The following is an 18,344-nucleotide window of genomic DNA, read 5'->3' as shown; positions in this document are numbered from 1 at the left end:
TCTTAACTTTTTCAAAACTACCTAACTAACTCTCTCTCTCTCTAATTTTCGAAAATATCTTCCCTCTTTTTCAAAAATTTCTTTTTAATTAACTAATTATTCTTATTTTTATTTTTAATTTAAAAAAAAAAAATTTTTCGAAAAAAAAATCACTAACATTTTTCAAAAAACCATTTTCAAAAATCACTAACTCCTTTTCAAAAAATATTTTCGAAAATTCCCCCTCTCCCATCTTATTCTATTTATCCATTCATATCCTAACATCTCATCTCACATCTCTAGCCTCCTCACAGTTGTGTTTCTTCCATTATATTACATTCTTTGTCTCCCCCTCTTCTTCTACTCACACAGGGATCCCTATACTGTGGAATAAAGGATCTCTATTATTATTATTATTTTTCTGTGCCTTCTTCTTTCTCATATGAGCAGGAGCAAGGATAAGAACATTCTTGTGGAAGCAGATCCAGAACCTGAAAGGACTCTGAAGAGAAAATTAAGAGAAGCTAAAATACAACAATCCAGAGATAACCTTTCAGAAATTTTCGAACAGGAAAAGGAGATGGCAGCCGAAAATAATAATAATGTAAGGAAGATGCTTGGTGACTTTACTGCACCTAATTCCAATTTACATGGAAGAAGCATCTCCATTCCTGCCATTGGAGCAAACAATTTTGAGCTGAAACCTCAATTAGTTTCTCTGATGCAGCAGAACAGCAAGTTTCATGGACTTCCATCTGAAGATCCTTTTCAGTTCTTAACTGAATTCTTGCAGATATGTGATACTGTTAAGACTAATGGAGTAGATACTGAAGTCTACAGGCTCATGCTTTTCCCTTTTGCTGTAAGAGACAGAGCTAGATTATGGTTGGATTCTCAACCCAAAGACAGCCTGAACTCTTGGGATAAGCTGGTCACGGCTTTCTTAGCCAAGTACTTTCCTCCTCAAAAGCTGAGCAAGCTTAGAGCTGATGTTCAAACCTTCAGACAGAAAGAAGGTGAATCCCTCTATGAAGCTTGGGAAAGATACAAACAGTTGACCAAAAAGTGTCCTTCTGACATGCTTTCAGAATGGACCATCCTGGATATATTCTATGATGGTTTATCTGAGCTATCAAAGATGTCACTGGACACTTCTGCATGTGGATCCATTCACCTAAAGAAAATGCCTGCAGAAGCTCAAGAACTCATTGACATGGTTGCTAATAACCAGTTCATGTACACTTCTGAAAGGAATCCTGTGAATAATGGGACACCTATGAAGAAGGGAGTTCTTGAAGTTGATACTCTGAATGCCATATTGGCTCAGAATAAAATATTGACTCAGCAAGTCAATATGATCTCTCAGAGTCTGCATGGAATGCAAGCTGCATCCAACAGTACTCAAGAGGCATCTTCTGAAGAAGAAGCTTATGATCTTGAGAACCCTGCAATAGCAGAGGTAAATTACTTAGGTGAACCTTATGGAAACACCTATAACTCAACATGGAGAAATCATCCAAATTTCTCATGGAAGGATCAAAAGCCCCAACAAGGATTTAATAATGATGGAAGAAACAGGTTTAGCAATAGCAAGCCTTTTCCATCATCAACTCAGCAACAGACAGAGAACTCTGAACAAAATGCTTCTAATTTAGCAAATCTAGTCTCTGATCTATCTAAGACCACTGTAAGTTTCATGAATGAAACAAGATCTTCCATTAGAAATATGGAAGCACAAGTGGGCCAGCTGAGTAAAAGGATCACTGAAATCCCTCCTAGTACTCTCCCAAGCAATACAGAAGAGAATCCAAAAGGAGAGTGCAAGGCCATTGACATAAGCACCATGGCCGAACCTGTGAGGAGAGGAGAGGACGTGAATCCCAAGGAGGAAGACCTCCTGGGACGTCCAGTGGTCAATAAGGAGCTTCCCTCTGAGGAACCAAAGGACTCTGAGGCTCATCTAGAGACCATAGAGATTCCATTGAACCTCCTTATACCCTTCATGAGCTCTGATGAGTATTCCTCTTCTGGAGAGAATGAGGATGTTACTGAAGAGCAAACTGCCAAGTTTCTTGGTGCAATCATGAAGCTGAATGCCAAATTATTTGGCATTGATTCTTGGGATGTTGAACCTCCCTTGTTCATCAATGAACTAAGTGATCTGGATCAACTGACATTGCCTCAGAAGAGACAGGATCCTGGAAAGTTCATAATACCCTGTACCATAAGCACCATGATCTTTAAGGCTCTGTGTGACCTTGGTTCAGGAATAAACCTCATGCCCCTCTCTGTAATAGAGAAACTGGGAATCTATGGGGTGCAAGCTACTAAAATCTCATTAGAGATGGCAGACAGCTCTAGAAAACAGGCTTATGGACAAGTAGAGGACGTATTAGTAAAGGTTGAAGGCCTTTACATCCCTGCTAATTTCATAGTCCTGGATACTGGAAAGGAAGAGGATGAATCCATCATCCTAGGAAGACCTTTCCTGGCCACAGCAAGAGCTGTGATTGATGTTGACAGAGGTGAAATAGTCCTTCAATGGAATGAGGACTCCCTTGTGTTTAAAACTCAAGGATCTCCCTCTGCAACCATGGAGAGGAAGCAGAAAAAGCTTCTCTCAAGGCAGAGTCAACCAGAGCCCCCACAGTCAAACTCTAAGTTTGGTGTTGGGAGGCCACAACCAAACTCTAAGTTTGGTGTTGAACTCCCATATCCAAACTCTAAGTTTGGTGTTGGAGAGTCTCAACAAAGCTCTGCACATCTGTGAGGCTCATTGAGAGCCCACTGTCAAGCTATTGACATTAAAGAAGCGCTTGTTGGGAGGTAACCCAATTTTTTATTTATCTAACTATGTTTTTCTTAGTTATATGTCTTTATAGGTTCATGATCATGTGGAATCACAAAATAAATAAAAAATTTGAAAACGGAATCAAAAACAGCAGAAGAAAAATCACACCCTGGAGGAGCATCTGTCTGGCGTTCAAACGCCAGAACAGAGCATGGTTCTGGCGCTGAACGCCCAAAATGGGCAACATCCTGGCACTGAACGCCCAAAACAAGCATGGTTCTGGCGTTCAACGCCAGAAATGGCAGCAAATGGGCGTTGAACGCCCAAAATGGGCACCAACCTGGCGCTGAACGCCCAGAGTTGTGTGCAAAGGCATTTTACATGCCTAATTTGGTGCAGGGATGTAAATGCCTTGACACCTCAGGATCTGTGGACCCCACAGGATCCCCACCTACCTCATCATCTCTCTTCCCATTCATGATCATCCCTTCTGTTTTCCATTTACCACTCACATCCATACAACCACTACCTTCAAAATTCAACATCTCTCTCCCACCCAATCCCACCCATATGGCCGAATACACACATCCATCCATCTCCTCCATATCTTCTTCTTCTTCTTCTATTCTTTCTTCTTTTGCTCGAGGGCGAGCAACATTCTAAGTTTGGTGTGGTAAAAAGCATAGCTTTTTTTGTTTTTCTCCATAACCATTGATAGCACCTAAGGCCAGAGAGGCCTCTAGAAAGAGGAAAGGGAAGACAAAAGCTTCCATCAAGGGTCTATAGCTCAGTGGTAGAACATTTGACTGCAAATCAAGAGATCCCTGAGATACCTCAGGGGATACATTTTCTTCCACACAATTATTGGAAGCAACTAAGGGTGGAACATCAAGAGCACTCCATCATCCTTCATGAAATCAGAGAAGATCTAAAAGCAATGAAGGAGGAGCAGCAAAGACAAGGAAGAGACATAGAAGAGCTCAAGGACATCACTAAGGTGGACTCATTCCTTGTTCTTACTTTCTCTGTTTTTCGTTTTCTATGTTATGTACTTATCTATGTTTGTGTCTTCATTACATGATCATTAGTAGTTAGTAACTTTGTCTTAAAGTTATGAATGTCCTATGAATCCATCACCTCTCTTAAATGAAAAATGTTTTAATTCAAAAGAACAAGAAGTACATGAGTTTTGAATTTATCCTTGAACTTAGTTTAATTATATTGATGTGGTGACAATGCTTCTTGTTTTCTGAATGTATGCTTGAACAGTGCATATTTCTTTTGAAGTTGTTGTTTAAGAATGTTAAATATGTTGGCTCTTGAAAGAATGATGACTAGGAGACATGTTATTTGATAATCTGAAAAATCATAAAAATGATTCTTGAAGCAAGAAAAAGCAGCAAAGAACAAAGCTTGCAGAAAAAAAAAATAGGCGAAAAAAAAATAGAAAGAAAAAGAAAAAGCAAGCAGAAAAAGCCAAAAGCTCTTAAAACCAAGAGGCAAGAGCAAAAAGCCAATAACCCTTAAAACCAAAAGGCAATGGTAAATAAAAAGGATCCCAAGGCTTTGAGCATCAGTGGATAGGAGGGCCTAAAGGAATAAAATCCTGGCCTAAGCGGCTAAACCAAGCTGTCCCTAACCATGTGCTTGTGGCGTGAAGGTGTCAAGTGAAAACTCGAGACTGAGCGGTTAAAGTCAAGGTCCAAAGCAAAAGAAGAGTGTGCTTAAGAACCCTGGACACCTCTAATTAGGGACTTTAGCAAAGCTGAGTCACAATCTGAAAAGGTTCATCCAATTATGTGTCTGTGCCATTTATGTATCCGGTGGTAATACTGGAAAACAAAATGCTTAGGGCCACGGCCAAGACTCATAAAACAGCTGTGTTCAAGAATCATCATACTGAACTAGGAGAATCAATAACACTATCTGAACTCTGAGTTCCTATAGATGCCAATCATTCTGAACATCAATGGATAAAGTGAGATGCCAAAACTATTTAAGAGGCAAAAAGCTACAAGTCCCGCTCATCTGATTGGAGCTATGTTTCATTGATAGTTTGGAATTTATAGTATATTCTATTCTTTTTATCCTATTTTGATTTTCAGTTGCTTGGGGACAAGCAACAATTTAAGTTTGGTGTTGTGATGAGCGGATAATTTATACACTTTTTGGCATTGTTTTTAGTATATTTTTAGTAGAATCTAGTTACTTTTAGGGATGTTTTTAATAGATTTTATGTTAAATTCACATTTCTGGACTTTAATATGAGTTTGTGTATTTTTCTGTGATTTCAGGTATTTTCTGGCTGAAATTGAGGGACTTGAGCAAAAATCAGATTCAGAGGTTGAAGAAGGACTGCTGATGCTGTTGGATTCTGACCTCCCTGCACTCAAAGTGGATTGTCTGGAGCTATAGAACTCGAAATGGCGCGCTTCCAATTGCGTTGGAAAGTAGACATCAAGGGCTTTCCAGAAATATATAATAGTTCATACTTTGGCCAAGAATAGATGACATAAACTGGCGTTCAACGCCAGCTCTATGCCCAAATCTGGCGTCCAGCGCCAGAAAAGGATCCAAAACCAGAGTTGAACGCCCAAACTGGCACAAATACTGGCGTTCAACTCCACAAATGGCCTCTGCACGTGCAACACTTAAAGCCCAGCCCAAGCACACTCCAAGTGGGCCCCGTAAGTGGATTTATGCATCAATTACTTACTTCTGTAAACCCTAGTGACTAGTTTATTATAAATAGGACCTCTTACTATTGTATTTGACATCTTTGGTCTCAGTTTTAATCTTTTGATCATCTTAGGATCTTAGGATCATCTTTGAACGCATTGTTCTTAGACCATGGGGGCTGGCCACACGGCCATGCCTGGACCTTTCACTTATGTATTTTTAACGGTAGAGTTTCTACACTCCATAGATTAAGGTGTGGAGCTCTGCTGTTCCTCAAAGATTAATGCAAAGTACTACTGTTTTCTATTCAATTCTTCTTATTTCTCTTCTAAGATATACATTCGTTCCCAAGAACGTGAGGAAGGTGATGATTATGTGTGACGCTCATCATCCTTCTCCCTTATGAACGCGTGCCTGACAAACACTTCTGTTCTACATGAATTAAGCTAGAATGAGTATCTCTTAGATCTCCTAACCAGAATCTTCGTGGCGTAAGCTAGAATGATGGCGGCATTCAAGAGAATCCGGAAAGTCTAAACCTTGTCTGTGGTATTCCGAGTAGGATTCAATGATTGAATGACTGTGACGAGCTCCTAACTCGCGATTGCAGGGCGTTAGTGACAGACGCAAAAGGATAGTAAATCCTATTCCGGCATGATCGAGAACCGACAGATGAATAGTCGTTCCGTGACAGGGTGCGTGAGCATATTATTCACTGAGAGGATAAGATGAAGCCATTGACAAGGGTGATGCCTCCAGACGATTAGCCGTGCCGTGACAGGGCATTGGATCATTTTCCCGAGAGATGACCGAAAGTAGCCATTGACAGTGGTGATGTATCACATAAAGCCAGCCATGGAAAGGAGTAAGACTGATTGGATGAAGATAGCAGGAAAGCAGAGGTTCAGAGGAACGAAAAGCATCTCCATTCGCTTATCTGAAATTCCTACCAATGATTTACATAAGTATTTCTATCCCTATTTTATTAATTAATATTCCAAAACACTATTATCAATTTATATCTGCCTAACTGAGATTTGCAAGGTGACCATAGCTTGCTTCATACCGACAATCTCCGTGGGATTCGACCCTTACTCACGTAAGGTATTACTTGGACGACCCAGTGCACTTGCTGGTTAGTTGTATCGAAGTTATGAACTGCGCCATTGCCAGGGAAATAAAGAGCCATGAATTTTACATCATTAAAGTGTAATCACGATTACGCGTACCAAGTTGCTCACGTTGCCAGGGATTGTTCGAGCCTGGACATCACAATTTCGTGCACCATTATATTATACCAAGATTAGTGCAATTGAATCACATGCCACTGTAAACCAGAAGTTTACTAGACCAAATGAATTCATAACTTGGCACGACCGATTGGGTCATCCGGGAATAACTATGATGCGGAGAATTATTGAAAACTCCCATGAACATTCACTAAAGAACCAGAAGATTCTTAAATCTAGTGAATTTTGTTGTGCTGCATGTTCTCAGGGAAAGTTAATTTTAAGGCCATCACCAGTAAAGATTGGATTTGAGTCTCCTGAATTCCTAGAAAGAATTCAAGGTAATATATGTGGACCTATTCATCCACCATGTGGATCTTTTAGATATTTTATGGTCTTGATAGACGCATCTTTGAGATGGTCACATGTGTGCTTATTGTCTTCTCGCAACCTGGAATTTGCAAGATTACTGGCCCAAATTATTCGATTAAAAGCACAATTTCCAGAAAATCCAATCAAAGCAATTCGTCTTGATAATGCTGGTGAATTTACCTCCCAAGCTTTTGATGCTTATTGTATGGCTAATAGAATAAGTGTTGAACATCCAGTAGCTCATGTTCACACACAAAATGGGTTAGCAGAATTACTTATTAAATGTCTCCAATTAATTGCTAGACCCTTACTTATGAGAACAAATCTCCCAACCTCGGTTTGGGGGCATGCTATTTTACATGCCGCAGCACTTATTCGTTTGAGGCCAATGAGTTACCATCAGTTCTCTCCTATGCAATTAGCCTTTGGCCAACAGCTAAATGTTTCCCATTTAAGAATATTTGGGTGTGTAGTATATGTTCCCATTGCACCACCTTCTCGCACCAAAATGGGACTCCAAAGAAAATTGGGGATATATATTGGATAAGATTCTCCCTCTATAGTGAGGTATCTTGAGATACAAACTGGGGATGTATTTAAAGCTCAATTTGTGGATTGTCATTTTGATGAATCAAAATTTCCAACATTAGGGGGAGAGAATAAGCTTCTTGAAAAGGAACTTAATTAGAATGCATCATCGTTGATGCATTTAGATCCTCGATCAGGGCAATGTGAACTAGAAGTTCAAAAGATTATACATTTGCAAAGAATAGCAAATGAATTGCCTGATGCATTTTCCGATACAAAGAGGATAACCAAATCTTATATACCAGTGGAAAATACCCCAATTCGAATTGATGTCTCAGTCAGACAAATAGCCACTGAAGTAAATTCACGCCAGAAGCATGGCAGGCCTGTCAGTTCTAAGGACAAAAATCCTCGGAAAAGAAAAGAGGTCAATACTATTCCTGGTGAAAAAGACATAGTAAAGACACCTGCAGTTGTCCAAAATTCTGATATAGTTTTAACACCAGAAGACATTCAGCTACCTGAAAATTGTGAAAATGACGAGATCTCGATAAATTATGTCTTTACAGGAGAGAAATGGGACTGAAATAAGACAATTGTCAATGAAATATTTGCATATAATGTGGCATTAAATATCATGCATGAAAGTAAGGATCTTGAGCCAAGATCGGTTGAAGAATGTCGACAAAGGAATGATTGGCCAAAATGGAAAGAAGCCATGAAGGCTAAGTTAGACTCACTTGAAAAACGTGAAGTTTTTGGACCTGTAGTCCGTACACCAGAAGATGTAAAACCTGTTGGATACCGATGGGTATTTGTGAGAAAACGAAATGAGAAAAATGAAGTTGTACGCTACAAAGCTCAACTTGTAGCACAGGATTTTTCACAGAGACCCAGTATAGATTATGAAAAAACGTATTCCCCTGTAGTAGATACGATAACATTGCGTTATTTGGTCATATTCATTTAATGGATTTGGTAACAGCCTATTTATATGGTTCATTAGATCGGGATATCTATATGAAAGTCTTTGAAGGACTAAAGATATCTAAACCATCCAATCAATATTTACAGGGGTTATACTCAGTTAAATTGCAAAGATCTTTATATGGTCTAAAGCAATCTGGACGAATGTGGTATAATCGTATTACTAAGTATCTGGCCAAAAATGGATTCAAGAATGATGATATCTGTCCATGTGTTTTCATAAAAAAATCTGTATTTGGATTCATTATAATTGCTGTGTACGTTGATGATTTAAATATCATTGGGATTCCTGAAGAGATTTCAACAATTATAAAAACTCTAAAAGAAGAGTTTGAGATGAAAGATCTTGGAAAGACTAAATTTTGTTTCAGCCTGTAGATCAAACATACAAAAAATGGGATCTTTATTCATCAAATAACATACACAGAAAAGATCTTGAAGAGATTTTATATGGATAAGTCACATCCATTAAGTACCCCAATGATCAGAAGATCTTTGGATGTGGAAAAGGATCAATTCTATCCTAAGGAAGAAGATAAAGATATCCTTGGTCCTGAAGTACCATATCTTAGTGTCATTGGAGCACTAATGTATCTTACTAATAATACACAACCCGATATATCATTTGCTGTGAATTTACTAGCAAGATATAGTTCCTCTCCAACCAGAAGATATTGGAATGGAATCAAACAAATCTTTCGATATCTTCATGGAACGGTTGATATGGGATTGTTTTATCCCTATGGATCCAAGTCACAACTAGTTGGCTATGCAGACGCCGGATACTTGTCTGATCCACATAAAGGAAGATCTCAAACAGGATACATGTTTACATATGATGGAACAGCTATATCATGGAGGTCCGCGAAACAGACAATTGCTGCAACATCCTCTGATCATGCCAAAATACTAGCGATTCATGAAGCAAGTTGCGAGTGTTTTTGGCTCAGGAGTTTGATCCAATATATTCTATCATCATGTGGACTGATTAATCATAAGATAGCTCTAACTGTCCTGTTTGAAGATAATATAGCATGTATTGCTCAACTTAAAGGCGGATACATCAAAGGTGATAGAACAAAGCATATTTCTCCCAAATTCTTCTTCATTCATGATCTTCAAAATCAAGGGACAATTGATGTCCAATAGATCCGCTCAAATGACAATCTGGCAGATTTATTCACAAAGTCACTCCCAAAATCCTCCTTTGAAAGATTGGTAAATGAGATTGGGATGCACCAATTTCGAGACATTAAATGATGTCGACAAGACTTTTTTCCTTGGTCAGATTTTTTTTCCATTGGATTTTTCTTGACAAGGTTTTTAATGAGGCAGTCCCCATCACAAATGATATTGTACTCTTTTCCATTCACTAAAGTTTTTTCCCATTGGGTTTTTCTTTAATAAGGTTTTAATGAGGCAATAATCCTAAATAGTCATCTAAAGGGAAGTGTTAAGATAAGTATATGATGTGGATGACCATTAATATGGGTGGCTCAGTTTTCCCGTATTGAAAGAAGCAAATTATAGACGAAACAATATTAATAAAGTTTGAAAAGAAAAATCTTGTATGCCTATAAAAACATGTATGGGGCAAAAAGCATACACACAATAATAACAATAATAATTCTCTCTCTTCCTTCACTGAGCAATATTTATGTCTCTCACTTTATATATATGCACACATTACATCATATAATATTAAGTATATATATATATATATATATATATATATATATATATATAATTGGTATTTGCTTCGGTACGATTATAAATTCATACGTATCGATACGATAAAAACGTGGACAAATTAAAACACGACACATGGATTATATTTTTCACATCAATAAATAATTTTTCTTTTATTAAATATATATCATATCAATAATTTTACTAAACTATCCTTGTACTTTAATAAAAAATAAAAAATATTTTTTATTTAATTATATAAACAGACTTAAATACCCTTTTTCTTACATTGGACAACTACTCTAATGCTTTTAATTTTAGTCAAAACTAAATCAACTTTAGTTTTATATTTTTAAATCTGAAACAATATAAAAATCAAAAGTTTGAAACAAAAACATATATGAAAAAAATAAAATAAAAACGGTATTGATCTTATTTAGGGTTCTGGGCAAAGAAGAACAAAAAGGAGGTGTTTCCGTTAGTCAGTCTGCTCTCCGCTCTTCTTTCTCTAAAGCTCTCTTTGTCTCGTCTCCACTCTGGTCTTCTCTCTCAAGCTCTGTTCGTCTTGTCTTTGGCCAAGAAGAAAATAAAGCTCTGTTCGAATCTCTTCCCCTCCACGACCCCCTGTCGATTTTATGTTCCTCCACGACCTCCCCGTGTACGCCCTCAATAACCCGTGGGAGGAGTTCTTGCTGGTTGCCGGAGCCTCCACCAGCAAGAACCTCAGCCTCTTCTACTTCAACGAAGACGACGCCCAAGCCCTGCTGTGCCAGGTTTTCACGGTCCACCCTCGCCTGCATGACGGCTCTAAAGTTGTTCCCGTTGCGTTCAACAAGGTTCCCTAAGTTGCTCCTCTTTTCTCTCTCTTCTCTCTCTCTCTCTCTCTCTCTCTCTCAATAATTTGATTCACCTTATGGTGTTTTATTGATCCACTTTATTGAATTGCTTGGTAATGACTTTTATTGCTTTTTTGAATTGACGTGACATTTAGCAATGTCCAAGTATGGTTATGATTATATGGACGCTTATGTACCTGTATTCATAGATATCTGAGATGATTGAACCTATTCTTGATTATTGTTTCTGGTCATAATATTTGAGCTATATCTAGAATGGCTATGTATGTGTATGTGGATGAGCTTCATCATGAATGAATTTGGGTAATGTTTCCTCTATTGTCTTTGCTACAAGAAATGTTACTGTCCCATTGGTCATATTTTACTCAAGCTCTATGTTTCAATTCATCAAAATTTATGATAAATTAAGAAACAGGTTGCTTTAATTCATCCCGGCTGCTGTTTTCTCCTTATTGCATGTGGCAAGTGAAATTTCATTGCGAAGAGATGGCAGCAATGACAAAAATGTCAATGTCTTTGTTCAAAGGAGGTAGCATGTTGATTTGCCTTTTGGTTCATTATTTCTTTCTTTCTTTTACTTTAGGCATAACAAACAATAAATAAGTTAGGAAAAGTACTAATTCAGCTTTTTTGTACTGAATGGTATGCTGGATTGATTTCACCATGTCATAGTGACATGTATTTATCTCAATCATGTTTAATGATCTGTAGTGGTTTTCTTAATACTTTTGTCTTTTGTATGTTGTTATTGTAATTGGAGAACTAGCTTATCTAGTGACCACTTTTCAGTTCCATAAGATTGATGAAGGGAGGGAGTATGCAGAGTTTATGCATTTTCCAAGGAAGAAGTTTACTGAGTTTGGTAATTCTGAAACACGAACTATTTGTTCCTTTTCAATAGTCAGTCTTTTTTCTTTCTCATTTTCCCGTCATGTATGTATTGTACTTAATCTGATAAATGTTGCTTACGATTATTTTGTAATAACTAAGTGATAACTTGTTCTAATAATAATAACAACCAAGAATTCTCAAACTCTATTGTTAACCTGTACAGTCCTACAAGTTTAGAAGTTTAGTTTTCCAGATTCATTCAAGAGTAAACTCTTTAGTGGATACTAATTTTCCTTTTCTTTAGTTACTGTTTGGCAAGAGATCTCTGATGAGACTGACAGAGAAACTGGTTGCTCCAAGGGCATTTCTTCTGTTCCTATCCATCTTAGTATCTACTCCCCTCATGGTGAGACAAGATTTATAGAACATATTTAGTAGCAATCATTTTCTTTTCAGCAGCAACATTATCATGCGTCCTTCAATTATTTTCAAGTTTGAAAATTTTGTTTCATCCATTTAATTTGGTGATTTTGGCAGTTGTTAATCTAACACTGGTTGATCTTCCTGGACTTACAAAAGTCGCCATTGGTGAGTTCTAAGACTTGAATTTTTCTTATAAACATTAAGACCAGATTTCTAGCATATATTATGAAAAAAAGAAACGTTTATAGTAATCACTAAATTTTGATCGGGTTATTACAGAGGGTCAACCAGATAGCATTGTGCAAGACATTCTACCAAGCACTCCCTCCTGCTTTGGCAGTTGAATTATGCTAGATGATTTTGAAGGAAAGAGGAGATATGTCATGGTGTTGATAGTATGTGAAAGCACTATTGAGGGAATGTAGAATTTTCTTATTACATTCAAATCTGCATGATTGAACTATGCTGGATAATTTTGAATTTCTTTAGGGTGTATGCAATATGCTTCTTAATTTGTAATCTGTCCATAAATATCTATTTTTCTTCTTGTTTTGAATACTAAGGTGCCTTGAAAATTTTATATATTGTGAATTTTATAATGGACAAAAGGTTCTTTTCGTACTTTTATATTGCATGCTTTCAGATTCTCAATCTAGAGAACAAAGTTAAAACTGATTATCCATAAAAGAAAGAAAGAAATAATGAACCAAAAGGAAAAGTAACATGCTACCTCCTTTGAACAAAGACATTGACATTTCTGTCGTCACTGCCATCTCTTCGCAATGAAATTTCACTTGCCACATGCAATAAGGAGAAAACAGCAGCCAGGATGAATTAAAGCAACCTGTTTCTTAATTTATCATAAATTTTGATGAATTGAAACATAGAGCTTGAGTAAAATATGACCAATGGGATAGAAGCATTTCTTGTAGCAAACGCAATAGAGGAAACATTACCTAAATTCATTCATGATGAAGCTCATCCACTACACATACATAGCCATTCTAGAAACAATAATCAAAAATAGGTTCAATCATCTCTGATATCCATGAATACAAGTACATAAGCGTCCATATAATCATAACCATACTTGGACATTGCTAAATGTCACGTCAATTCAAAAAAATAATAAAAGAAATTACCAAGCAATTCAATAAAGTGGATAAGTAAAACACCATAAGGTGAATCAAATTACTCAGAGAGAGAGAGAGAGAGAGAGAGAGAGAGAGAGAGAGAGAGAGAGAGAGAGAGAGAGAGAGAGAGAGCAACTTAGGGAACCTTGTTGAGCGCAATGGGAACAACTTTGGAGCCGTCACGCAGGTGAGGGTCGACCGTGAAAACCTAGCACAGCAGGACTTGGACGTCGTCTTCGTTGAAGCAGAAGAGGTCGAAGTTCTTGCCGGTGAAGGCTTCGGCAACCAGCAAGAACTCCTCCCACGGGTTGTTGAGGGCGTACACGGAGAGGTTGGGGAGGAACATAAAATCGACAGGGGGTCGTGGAGGGGAGGCGATTCGAACAGAGCTTCATTTTCTTCTTGGCCAAAGACGAGACGAACAGAGCTTGAGAGAGAAGACCAGAGTGAAGACGAGATGAAGAGAGCTTCGGAGAAAGAAGAGCGGAGAGGAGACGACCTAATAGAAACACCTCCTTTTTGTTCTTCTTTGCCCAGAACCCTAAACAAGATCAATACCGTTTTTGATTTTTTTTTCATATATATTTTTGTTTCAAATTTTTATTTTTAAATTGTTTCAAATTTAAAAATGTAAAATTAAAGTTTATTTAGTTTTGACTAAATTAAAAGGATTAGAGTAGTTATCCAATGTAAGAAAAATAGTATTTAAGTCTTTTTATAAAATTAAATAAAAAATAATTTTTATTTTTTATTAAAATATAAAAGTAGTTTAGTAAAAATATTGATATGATATATATTTAATAAAAGAAAAATTATTTATTGACATGGAAAATATAACCCAAATGTTGTGTTTTAATTTGTCTACGTTTTTATCGTATCAGTACGTATGAATGTATTTTGTACCGAAACAAACATCTAAATAATTTTTATTAAATTAATTATATTTTCTATTTATATTTTTTTATTTTATATTTATCTTCTTTAGTTATTTATTTTACAACATTTACAATATATTCAGTCTTATCTGTATTTTTCGTATTATTGTGAATGGTGATGAACTGATGATGATTGGTTGTCCTAGATTTTCCCATGGAAAGTCGGCTGGCCTTACTTGTTGTGCCCAAATTCAAACGGCATTCGGCAAAGATTACCTCCGTCAACTTGAACCTCTTGCCAACCATGTGGATGCGAAATGCAAATAAACCCATGCATTTGCCCATTATTACAGCTTAATTTTCCATTCAACTTCCCAAGCCAATCTATTTACACATTTTGTCTTTCCGTAAGAAAAAATAAAAATAAAAAATTAGATGCATCATTTTGTAAGTTTGTATACATTTTTTATAGACATTTGCTATTTTTTAAATTAAAACAATTCAATTAGAAACAAAAAATTGCTTTTTATATTATAAAAGAAATGTATTAAAAAATATAAAAATAATATAAATTTTATTTTTAAAAAATCTAAAAAAGCGTAACTGATTACTCTGGTGGCAGATACATCCACCAAAGTCACCAGAAAAAAAAAAATACATTCACCAAGCACTCGTGGTCAGAAACCCGTCCTCCTCCTTGTGTGGACGCTGAAGAGTTTGTCCGTTTAATAAAAAATAAGAGTTTATCCTTTTAATAAAAAAATAAATTATGTTATGTGTATACTAAAATTAATTATTAGAGTGCTACTAATATAAAATACATGATAAAATATAAATATATATTAAAAATAAATTAAATTATATATATTTATACACAAATACATTAGTTTTAGTGGTGACTTTGGTTATCAGATTGCATTTTTGATAAAGAATATCCCAAATATTTTGGCTTCACATTATATAATCCTCCTCTGTTCTCTTATCATTTGTTTCATCCTTCACCTCTTTTCCTGTTGCTAATAACTAACAACACAAGTACACAACTCACACCGTCACACAAGATGGTCGCTATGTTCCTCTCTTCAATAACTCCTCTCTTTGAAAATCTTAACCATTACTACACCAACAACAACACCACACCCCTCCTCATAATTGCTTTCACCGTCATCTCCGCACTAACATGGCTCCTCTTCCTCAGGCCCAACATGGCCCACCGCAACCTCCCACCAGGGCCACCGGGCCTCCCCATCTTCGGCAACCTCCTCTCCCTTGACCCAGACCTCCACACCTACTTCTTATCCCTGGCCCATACCTACGGCCCAATCTTCAAGATCCAGCTCGGCAGCAAGCTTGGCATCGTCATAACCTCCCCTTCGATGGTCCGCGAAGTCCTCAAGGAACACGACTCCGTTTTTGCCAACCGCGACGTCCCTGCCGCTGGAAGAGCCGCCACCTACGGCGGAGCTGACATCGCATGGGCACCGTACGGACCCGAGTGGCGTATGCTGAGAAAAGTATGCGTCCTCAAGATGCTGAGCAACAACACTCTCGACTCCGTCTACGAGCTCCGCCGGAATGAGGTCCGAAAAATGGTCAGGTTCTTGCACGATCGGGTCGGTTCAGAGGTGAACGTTGGGGAGCAAGTGTTCCTAACTGTGCTGAATGTGATAACGGAGATGATGTGGGGAGGGGCGGTGGAGGGGAAGGAGAGGGAGGGATTGGGAGCGGAATTCAGGGAAGTGGTGGCGGAGATGACGCAGCTACTTGGGAAGCCGAACGTGTCGGATTTTTTCCCCGCGTTGGCACGGTTTGATTTGCAGCGGGTGGAGAAGCAGATGCACGCGCTGGTGCCGCGGTTCGATGGGATCTTCGAGAGGAAGATTGGCGAGAGGGTGAAAGAAGGGAACAAGAAGAGCAATGATTTCTTGCAGTTTCTGTTGAACTTGAGGGAGGAAGCTGACTCCAAGACTCCACTCACCATGGTTCAGCTCAAGGCATTACTCATGGTATGTTTTCTTCCTTTATAAGGCCTATGTCTCTTATGCATGAACAACATATTTGATGAAAGGCCAATTCTATGGCCTATGAATTTTTTCCTAAATTTAGTCTTACTTATTTTTCTTGTAATAAATTTTAATTTTTTAAAAATTATTTATTTTTATATTTTTTAAATTAAATAATAATTTTTAATCCTTTTTAATAAATAGATACTACTTTTTAAATATTATAGTTTATAACATTCATCTAAAATCGTAATTTTTTTTTTTGGTGACATCTAAAATCGTAATTGATGATATCTGACAAGATTTAGATAAAGGTAAAAAAGAGTAAAATTTCCTCAGTTCAAATCATACACATATACAAAATATATATATATAAAAATCCAAAAATATGTATATAAAAAATTAATTATATTATGTGTATATTAAAATTAATTATTAATATAAAATATATACTAAAATATAAATATATATTAAAAATAAATTAAATTACATATATTTATACATAAATATATTAGTAGTTAATTTTAATGTATGAATAATATTTTTGATAAAAAATTATTCAATAATTTTAATTTATATATTTTAATATATATTTTATATAAATTAATAACTAATTTTCTTTTGTATAATGACATGATTGAACAAAATTAATTGTGTGATATCAAGGTCCAAATTTATTGTAAATTTTTTATTTTTTTCTTTTAACTTTTCAACTATTAATAAATATAATTTTTTTAATAAATTAAAAAAAAATTATTCAATATTTACAAAGAGTAAGTAATTATTAGTAAATTAATATTTTAAATCAGATCTTAAACAAATTGTTGGTTTATATAAAAGGAATAAAAATCATTTAGGTTATTATTTGCTTTTTCTTCAACAAAGAGTCTTCAACTAAATATTAGCTAATTTTGGAAATTTTGTACGGCTATTAACAGGACATGGTGGTGGGTGGATCTGACACATCCGCTAACACAATCGAATTTGCTATGGCTGAAATGATAAAAAATTCAGAGGTAATGAAGAAAGTCCAAGAAGAACTAGAAGCAGTGGTTGGCAGAGACAACATGGTAGAAGAATCACACATTCACAAGCTACCTTACTTGCGTGCAGTAATGAAAGAAACCCTTCGATTGCACCCAGCACTTCCACTCTTAATCCCTCACCGCCCCAGTGAAACCACCACCATCGGAGGATACACAGTTCCAAAGGATTCTCGTGTTTTCGTGAACGTGTGGGCCATACACAGAGACCCTTCTATTTGGGACAATCCACTTGAGTTTGATCCTACTAGGTTCTTAAGGGATGATGATGGTGGTGCCAACAAATGGGATTTTAGTGGCAGTGACTTCACGTATTTCCCATTTGGTTCCGGAAGAAGAATATGTGCTGGGATCGCAATGGCTGAAAGGACAGTTCTATATTTTCTTGCCACCCTTGTGCATTCCTTTGATTGGAGCGTAATTGATGGTGAAAAACTTGATATATCAGAAAAGTTTGGTATTGTTCTTAAGAAGAAGACACCTTTAGTTGTTATTCCCAAGTTACGACTATCTAATTTAGGTCTTTATAAGTAGAATTAATTATTCACGTAATTAATGATCATATTCGAATGATGAACACTCACATACAGTTGTGTTCATTCAAAGTTCATAGTTAAAAGGTTAGATTATAATTTAGTCAAATTTATTAAATCATCTAAAAGTTTTTAAATATCTTTGTATAAAAACAAATATATACTATTTCCATAAAATCTCTGTATCCTATACACTCAAACACTATTCTCTACAGTTATTTGATGTATGTTGTTCAATTGTCAAGTCTTTTTTTTATCATCAACGTCATGGACAAAAGTACAGACTTCAGTCACTTTGAATTGTATCCTTGTTGTTAAGTAGCACATCATCTAATTCACCAGGTCAATAAAATTTTACCATGGATTAATTGGTAGTTTGTGGCTATAGCGGT

At 36.5% G+C, this 18,344-nt stretch overlaps 2 protein-coding genes and 1 non-coding gene across 3 annotated transcripts; 2 read left to right on the top strand and 1 right to left on the bottom strand.

Moving 5' to 3' along the window:
* Positions 1-955: 955 nt before the first annotated feature.
* Positions 956-1,063, bottom strand: LOC112724588 (small nucleolar RNA R71). The gene has a single exon (XR_003163743.1). It is a non-coding gene; the product is annotated as a small nucleolar RNA R71 (small nucleolar RNA).
* A 9,517-nt stretch (positions 1,064-10,580) lies between these two features.
* LOC140176534 (dynamin-related protein 12A-like) lies at positions 10,581-12,927 on the top strand. The gene is made up of 5 exons (XM_072208066.1): positions 10,581-11,640; positions 11,901-11,973; positions 12,247-12,348; positions 12,480-12,530; positions 12,645-12,927. Exons 2-5 carry the CDS (start codon positions 11,940-11,942, stop codon positions 12,707-12,709), a joined length of 252 nt encoding a protein of 83 aa, XP_072064167.1. The 5' UTR covers positions 10,581-11,640; positions 11,901-11,939; the 3' UTR covers positions 12,710-12,927.
* Positions 12,928-14,729: 1,802 nt separating this feature from the next.
* On the top strand, positions 14,730-18,129 carry LOC112721896 (flavonoid 3'-monooxygenase CYP75B137). Its single transcript, XM_025772917.3, has 2 exons — positions 14,730-16,379; positions 17,315-18,129. The coding sequence occupies exons 1-2, from the start codon at positions 15,435-15,437 to the stop codon at positions 17,951-17,953; spliced, it is 1,584 nt and encodes a 527-aa protein (XP_025628702.1). The 5' UTR covers positions 14,730-15,434; the 3' UTR covers positions 17,954-18,129.
* Positions 18,130-18,344: the final 215 nt, after the last annotated feature.

Source organism: Arachis hypogaea, chromosome 11 (genome assembly GCF_003086295.3).
Source record: "Arachis hypogaea cultivar Tifrunner chromosome 11, arahy.Tifrunner.gnm2.J5K5, whole genome shotgun sequence".
NCBI lineage: Eukaryota > Viridiplantae > Streptophyta > Magnoliopsida > Fabales > Fabaceae > Arachis > Arachis hypogaea.
Note: the sequence above shows the minus strand (reverse complement) of the source record. Positions and strands in the feature narration are given on the sequence as shown.

What these genes read in the sequence shown, in the direction of transcription:
- LOC112721896 (XM_025772917.3), top strand. Translation starts at nt 15,435, where the DNA reads ATGGTCGCTATGTTCCTCTCTTCAATAACTCCTCTCTTTGAAAATCTT. An exon ending in AGCTCAAGGCATTACTCATG is followed by an intron (nt 16,380 to 17,314) that starts GTATGTTTTCTT and finishes GGCTATTAACAG; the next exon opens with GACATGGTGGTGGGTGGATC.
- LOC140176534 (XM_072208066.1), top strand. Translation starts at nt 11,940, where the DNA reads ATGCATTTTCCAAGGAAGAAGTTTACTGAGTTTG. An exon ending in GAAGAAGTTTACTGAGTTTG is followed by an intron (nt 11,974 to 12,246) that starts GTAATTCTGAAA and finishes CCTTTTCTTTAG; the next exon opens with TTACTGTTTGGCAAGAGATC. An exon ending in TAGTATCTACTCCCCTCATG is followed by an intron (nt 12,349 to 12,479) that starts GTGAGACAAGAT and finishes TGATTTTGGCAG; the next exon opens with TTGTTAATCTAACACTGGTT.